Below are 8,232 nucleotides of genomic sequence, written 5' to 3' on the forward strand. Positions count from 1 at the left end.
GAGAGGGGGGCTGGTCCAAGGCACAGACCCAACCCAAGTGATAATAAGCCAACCTCCCGAGCATCACCGAGCAGACAGAAAAGACCTTTTCCCTCTGGGAGTTTCATTTGCCTTCTACCCCAGTACAAGAACAAACAGAGGCTGGCCCATCCCCTGCATGATTACGCTGAACAAACAAAGCACGGCTCACCGCAGCACAGCTTTCTAACCCTGGACTTTACCTTTGTTTGCAGAGGGCCCTAGGTTTTCTTTGCATTTCCAACATGACTGTTCATTCTACAACTTGTAATATTGATTACAATCTTAAGTAACTAACAAAGTAAACCAAAAAAATAAATAAAATAAGATAATAAGCCCTTTATATCTCTATATTTTAAACAAAAAATGTAAAAGTGTAGAGCAAAATGTAAAGACATTACTCTAATATAATGACTTCTATCTGTTTTAAAATAATATAGAAAGACAATTCATGGGGTGGGCATGAGTTCTGTGAAAGAAACAGGATGTGTTTAAAATCAACTTTATATAAATTGTCCATGCCCTCTACACACCCATCCATCTGCACTGTTACATTATAGAGGATAACTCAGCAATAACTTTATAAAATGGTAATTTAACAACATGTTTTATTTTTATGCAATATGTTGTCTTCAAATATTTTCCTCACTTCCTTCTCTCACAAAAACTTGATTCAGCACACAATATCAGCAAAGAGGTAAGAGCATCTAACACTGGAAATGGTAACTAACTAAAAAAAACCCAAAAGCAACAGCACTGTGTTGGCACCTTTAAAATTTCAATGAACTGAAGGGAGTGTCATCTACATTAACATAAACAGTAACACATTCCAAAAAGTGCAAATGACGTAAGTTGATCTTGACTGCAGTCAGTGGGCGTTGGGTTGGGTGAGTTATCACTATAAGCTTTGTCATGGTCCACTGAACATGAAAGACACTGTCTAGTGAAAAGCAAATGGAAATGTTTTCTATCTCCTAGGCAGATCACACTTCACGACTTTGAAAGAGACCACCCCCCCCCCTTTTTTTTCCACGCCTCTATGGCTTTTCTTTGCTATAATATGCAAAAGTGAGTGGTTGGCGGGTGCTCTGATGTGGTTTGCTCCTTCTTTCAGGTCCTATCAAACATATATCGTCCTTACCCCTCCTCCTTTTTCGTGTACGTTACTCTCTTGTAACACATCCATCCTTCAATGAGAACCTTATTGTGTTGCAAGTGCCGTAAAACTCTTTTGCAGAGGTTCATTCCTGCTTCGGTAAATTTATAATGTACCTCTGTCTCTTTCTATCTGCAGGGATCCTCTTCTCCAAATAGCTCTGCAGGCCTTGACAGGCAGGGCCGAAGCAGTTAACCTCCTAAATCTTAACTGGGTAAATTCAAACATTTTAATCCCTGTTTATTCATAAAAACAAGCTTTCCTATTCTGTGAACATTCACTTGAGTTCTGAAGTGGTGTAGCAAGCCAGAAACAGAATTTGTATCTGCTGACATCAGGAAAATAGGGGCTATAACACCATCCATAGGATTATATCACTGACAGAACATATAAAAATTAGAACATACAGGCCCTGGGATGTGTCCTTGAGCACAACTAGATAGCCCTAGTTCAAAAACATAAACAAATCAGCCGTGTCATCTTTGCGAGACTGTCTGTTGGTGTGATATTGCTTCTCTTATTACTTGACATTGGGTGAATTGCTGTCATGTATGTTTTGTAGTTGCCATTGTAACAAAAATTTATAGTTTTTCTAAAGGAATCAAATTAGTGTTCTGAGAAACATTATTTAATTTTGTAAATAAATATCCTTTACATATATATTTGTTGTATTTTGTTGGTTATCATTTGGATACCCCTTCAAAACCATTATCAGTATTTCAGGAAGAGCAATTAAATGTCTGCATTATTTATATTATAAAAGGCCACCTCTATTCTCACCTGGAGTGAGAATAGTGCAGGCGAGTCTTGTGGCTATTCTCACCCGGTGCGCGTTCACCAAATTTTGCGTTCACCCTAAACCACAGAATTCTACACTGGGATAACAGAAAAATTGTAGAATTCTGTGCCGTGAACAAACGTTCCATTACAAGTGTAGCCTACTAAAAACGTACAATTTTGTCTGTGGGCAGTGGAGAGAGAGAGAAAGAGAGAGAGGAGTAGCGCGAGAATTTCCGGGCAAAACAAAATGGCGAACCGCGTAGTTCGGCTCGATTCGAAAAGTTAAATAGCCGTAGCATCTTTGTAGACAACCAAATAAATTTACTTTTGTGTTTTAACATCATTTTTTAACTTTGTTTTGGTCAATTTGATCGTCCACACCGATAGACAGCATTCAGAAAGAGAGAGAGAGAGAAGAGGGGAGGAGTTGATCTTGCGAGAACTTCCGGGAGGGTGAGAATAGCCACTTTCATTATAAAAATATAATATGATGGGGTAATTTATGATCGTTAATCATTTGTATTGTAAGCAGTGTGGAAAGAAAGATATTTGTTTTCTATCAAGAAGAGGGGCTTCAAGCCAGAAAGAGATTTTCTTTCCATTGGTTTACTTAATTTTTGAGAGAACTCTATTAAAATAAGACATGTAAGTGTAAGTCAAAATCTAAACATTCAGACTGTGTTTCACCCTAGATCTAGTTAATTGCTCTTCACAGTATTTCTACAGGTAGCATTAATTGCGACAGAGTGACGCTGTGACAACTTACGCAGCGTAAATTGTGACAGAGTGACTCTGACAAAAAAAGAAGTTAAAAAGAAAAATAAACAAACACACACACATGCACTCACACACCCACACACACAAACGAACACACACTTGTGGCCTTATACACACACACACCACATACACACACACCAAACTAACAGACAAACAAACAAAGACAGTTGCAGCTCTTTTCTTGTTGTTGTCGCTGTTGTTGCCCCTAGTAGTTTTGTTGCTGTTGTATGCAGCTGATGTCTTGTTCTAATATATTTGTTGCCTGGAGTCAACTGTTACAGAAAGTCTTTGTGGATTTTTGCCACACTCTTTAAGTCAAATTCGTCGTAAGATTTGAATGCCTGCTCTTGAAAGCCTTCCATCTATCTTGTCAGGCGGAGACTAACCTAGACAACTAGGACAACGCTGGGAGAAGCAGAAATGGTAGATCTAGATCTAGATCTAGATCATGTTCTAGAGATCCAGATCAAATCATCAACGCAAAAGAGCTCCGTGTTCACTCTGTCGCAATTAACGCAGTGTTAGTTGGCACAGCGTCACTCTGTCGAAATCAACACTAGACTCTACCATTCATTTCTAATTTTAGCACCTGAATGAATACTATAGGGTGGATTAGCTGGTTTCACCTGCCTGAGGGCCGAGGGAAATAGATCTGAGATCTAAATCAGTGGCCTATACAGTGAAAACAAATTAAAATTTCAACATTGTCCTGTAAAATGTTAAGACAGAATCTTCCACAACAAACATAAAACAGACAAGAAGACTGGGTGAAGAGGGATTCCCGTGGCAGACAGTCAGACAGGCTGATGATTGGTGTGTGTCACTTCACTGTCACTCAGTCTGTCACTCTCAACGGGGGCCGGCGGGGCCATGGGTGAAACCAATCGAACTAATCAACTAATCGCTAATTGATCACACTGAGAAGGGGGGGGGTCATCGGGGAGCAGTAATTAAGTACCTCTTTCGCGCAATCCAATTCCGATCGTGTTGTTTCCAGTTGTGCTTCAAGGTCTTCATAGTGCTGTTGCAGTTGCTGCTTTTCTTCCAAGACAACCAATCCATATTCGGCCGCTTGCAATTTTTCTGTCGTAGTGTCGTTCAATTCTCTGGTCAGCCTCTCGACCTCTCTCTTGAGGTCTTCGACCGACATGAATGAATCACTTGTGGCGGCCATGGCTCGCCTACCGAGCCCGATATATCCTTATCCAGAAAAAGAACAGTAAAGGCGGTTTATTCGACACTCCATGTTGTAAAAGGTGATTCACTTATCAGGCCGCCATGTTACCCCCGATTTATTATGCAGCAATGCCAACCGTCACGTGACCATGGGAGTCGTTCCGGTTCACATTTCGAGCACATATTTTTCAATATCATTATTATGATTGTGTGGGCTATAAAGGTTAATTGATAATAATAATACGGAATTTGAAGGATACGAAGAAAAGTCGGGCTTCATTCAATTACAAGCTTATAAGACCATTGAATTAAGTAGTGTGGCTTGTGGTGGTTTTCCAGAGGTAGAAAATAATTGATCACATATTATGGATGGGTTGTGGTTCACAGTTGAAATATTTTGAGATCACCTGGTATAAAAATATTCTTCTTTTGTGACCCTCTTCACTAAAATATACACAGCATCTTACGTATTCACTTCAAAATGCTCAAATTACACTTTCATAGCAACACAACACCCAGGAGAGCAATTTCACCCAGCCCAGGAGTAAGTTTCAAGCTGCATAATTTATTGAGAAGAAGCAGGTAGTTCAGGTAGATCTTGCACATACGTAGTAGCCTACGTAGCTAACTAGAGTTCTCTTCACGGGTGTGGGCAATATGTCAACATCTACTTCACTGTGCTTCTAACCATTCCTAGAACATATAATACCTATAATATTTCAAGTTGCATTTTTACAGTCGTGAAGAGGAGAAGCTTCGGCTGCACGAAAGAATGTGTAACAGTAATAGGTCAATCAGTAGCAAAGAAGGGAATCAATCATGAAATTGTAATTTACAATTTTGATTTTCCCAATTTTCACGATTATGTCCCTTTGGTCGTCTTCCTTTCGTGGGCAGAGGCCGGGGTTTTCACAAAGCACTCGAGTATTTTCACAGCTCACGCAGCGTACATTGGGATGACATAGAACATTTCGGTTCATTAAGCTTTCTTCTTTAAACGTAAAAGAAAAAAACAGTTTCATAAAGCTTAGATCTAGACCTAGGATGGTTTTTTTTAACAATTCTCTGTCCATTCAGCACCACTTCTTAGACTTAGACGACGTTTGCGAATACACACACTTCTAAATTCAGGGGACGTAAGTCACAAACATTCGGTCAGAATTATCTGTTTCTTCTTCTTCTTGTCCAAATTACGAGGAAGAGAGTGAATTCAGCGGAAAATTAAATTCGCCAGTTGTTGCTGTTGTGTTGCCAGCCCAGTTAGGCCTACCTACGGCTGTATTCCATAATTTGACCAGTGCTGGCAGTATCAAGCCTGCCCCAGTACGGAACAAGAGATCATGCCTCGTGTAAGTAAGCGCATTACTTGTCCACAACAAGGTCTGTCGGTATACCGGTCTGTCTATACTAATAGGCCCTACTTATTTATGAATGAATTTTTCTTTCATCTTCTTTCACTTTCAATCTTTCTATTCAAGTACCAAGGCAAGGCAAGTGAGGGGATAATCCGGTAGTTTTGGCCCCAACGATTTCTATGGAGTGTGGATTTTGGCTCCACCAACGATTAATTCTGGTTCTAATCAATTACTCTCTTCGAAGCTAAACAATCTACTCTTCGAAGTCCATGCCGCCGATAAGATGTTTGGTGCTCAACACAACTTTTTGGCAAACAATCGAGATGACACAGGGGTGCATTTGAATAAATCCGCCTTTTTTTTCCACAGCTCATAATAATATACAGGCATTTCTGGCAGTGATCTATTATATCTATACTTTATTTTAGCACGTTAAATTCCCAAAGTCTACTAATCCCCGACTCAGACCTTCAAAACTTTGAACTGGGCCTAAAAATGCGCAAACTACCGTAATTTTGTCATGTACAGAGTGGTTTTCGGTCTTCCATCATGATTTTGGAAGCCATTGAGTATAATCTTGATGGTATTGAATCTAGATCCAGATCTAAATCTAATAGTGGTCGCTCGTTTCGGAAGTCCTCAATTAAAGTTCGCAGTGGCTACATTCACGGCGCCGTGAACGTAGTCTGCAAGCTAGGTTCACGGCACCGTGAATGTAGTTGGCAGGCTACGTTCACGGCGCCCTGAATGCAGTTTGCAGGCGCTGTTGAAGCTACGTTCACGGCACTCAAGCTTCGTTTAGACGGAGCGTCCACTGCCGGTTTAAGGCATGATGCGAGGGAATTTTTCAAATTCGTTAAGAAGAAGAAACTAAGCTTACAAATGTGGTAGCATCATTGGGTAGCATCAATATAAAAAGAGTGGAGAATTAAGTCATGAAGTAAAATTTTGAAAATTCTTTTGTATTGCTATGGTAACGCCTGCCATATTGGAATGTCATAGAAAATGCACACATTTCTAAAAAATCTATCATAAGGTTATACATGATTTTAAATGTTACAATAAATAAGTGGTTTTGCAGCCTTCCGTGGCTGTTTTAGAGGATAGACTTGGCATTTTTGATGTAGGAGGAAAAACTTTTCCAGAGTCGAGGTCCTAAATATGGGAATATTTTGACCACAAAAATCTCAGATCCAAACAACGGATTAAATTTTTAATAAAATCATTTATTCAAGATTTTTTTTGACGTCACTACTTATTACACTAGAATAATGTTTCATCTATCAGTATACCGAACATTATGACGATATCTTAACAACTTTTCGCATGATAGATTTTTGTGTCTCCCCCCCTCCCCCACCCCCTCCCCTCTGAAAGAGCCCAATTTGAGAGAAAACTCCTGAAAGTTTGGACGTGCAAAACTTACTGTAAACGTAGTCCGTTATACCGTGGCGTCCAAAAGAAACTTGAAAATGTAATCACCCTGTCATCGTGTTAAGGCCGTGCATTACCCACTCATGCAGCATACCAATTTAAAGCTAAATAAATTCTTCATCATCTGACATATTAATATTTAATCTATTTTAAGAGACGCCCGAGATATTGTCACTCAAAATTGACTTTAAAATAAGGATAAGGCTTGGCAAAATTTTGCGAAATCAAAGAAACGTAAAATTGTATTTGCGCATTTATTGAAGAGTATCAATATTGATCGAATGACGATATATTGAATGCCCAATGAATGGAGAATTGTGTCTTTGCAATAAACAATATTTTATTACGATATTTTGTCACGATAGTTTCAAACATAACGGAAAACAGAGCAATCACAGATACCACACAAAACTTCGACTCAATACTAATTGTGTTCATTGTTATTTTGCTTAGGAACCATTGGCTTTGTGTTGTGCACGAAACCTTTGGACATCAATTCAATTTAGTTTTGGACATATTTATCAGTCATTTCATTTCAAATGTCACAGAGAGTTGCAAACAAAGGGTCTGAATTGGGGGAAAAGTCGTTTTTCTTCAGCCGCAGTTACATGGGACTTCACATACCTTTAGGATTCATATCGGGGCTGTTTGCTGCTAACTATTCGAACGTTGACTTGATTTGGTTTTTTTAAGAATTCTGTAATGGCATTGGCCCTATGAGAAAATGCCGTGTTTCGCATGGGGGTGACTACAATGTACTTGAATAACACCTTGACGAAAACAAGGGTAAGACATGACGTTCCAGCACTTGCGTGATGTAGTCCACTAAACAAGGCATCCTGTGATTCTCACGAGAGCGGCTTTGTTCATTCCACCCAAGGAGTTTAGAACTACTTTTACTTTTAAACTCCTTGATTCCACCCCAGGCCACCCAAAACCATGGCAGTTTTGTGGCCTCTGTTCCTCACTGACAGATGTTCAAAATCTTACAGGGTCTGTGTGCAAAAGAGATTTCGAGCTCGGTAAGAAACCAACAGCTCCTGAACAAAAACAAAATTAAAACTTATGAACACAAGTAACTGTTACGTCCAGGTTTTGTGAGGCATTTGCAACTGCTCTGTTTTTCAATCTTCATTAGTTTTCTGTTCTGCTCTTCGTTGTTGGTGTTTTGGAAGCTCTGAAGGGCATTGAACATACGAGTCTCATAGTTGCAAGAAATTTTTTTAAAAGATAACCGTGCTATCAACTTTCCTTGTATCTCTTTACTGTATAAAAATGCATACATGATATGAAATACGTTTGCAAATAGTTTGAATGAAAGAATGAATATCTCGTTCTGGGCCAAAGACATAATACGCGCACGCACACACACACACACACACACACACACACACACACACACAGACACACACACACACACACACACACACACAGAGAGAGAGACAGTGAGAGAGAGAGAAGGTTGGGGGGGGAGAGAAGGGGAGAGAGAAGGTTGGGGAGGGGGAAAGAGAAAGAGAGAGGGGAAAGAGAGAGAGG

The 8,232-nt window shown here is 39.7% G+C and overlaps 2 protein-coding genes across 2 annotated transcripts in view; one reads left to right on the forward strand and one right to left on the reverse strand.

Annotated features, from left to right (window-relative positions):
• LOC101854903 (protein bicaudal D) overlaps nt 1–4,046 on the reverse strand; it is a gene marked incomplete in the record, with an annotated part of 32,291 nt that extends 28,245 nt beyond the window's left edge. Inside the window, 1 exon segment of the mRNA XM_013088589.2 lies at nt 3,690–4,046. Coding sequence (XP_012944043.1) covers nt 3,690–3,905 — 216 coding nt within the window.
• A 979-nt stretch (nt 4,047–5,025) lies between these two features.
• Nucleotides 5,026–8,232, forward strand: part of LOC101853499 (non-structural maintenance of chromosomes element 3 homolog) — a 10,789-nt gene continuing 7,582 nt past the window's right edge. The window contains exon 1 of the mRNA XM_005109359.3: nt 5,026–5,256. Within this exon, the coding sequence (XP_005109416.1) occupies nt 5,248–5,256 (9 nt within the window). The 5' untranslated portion in view covers nt 5,026–5,247. The remainder of the gene's footprint in view (nt 5,257–8,232) is intronic.

Source organism: Aplysia californica, unplaced genomic scaffold (genome assembly GCF_000002075.1).
Source record: "Aplysia californica isolate F4 #8 unplaced genomic scaffold, AplCal3.0 scaffold00770, whole genome shotgun sequence".
NCBI lineage: Eukaryota > Metazoa > Mollusca > Gastropoda > Aplysiida > Aplysiidae > Aplysia > Aplysia californica.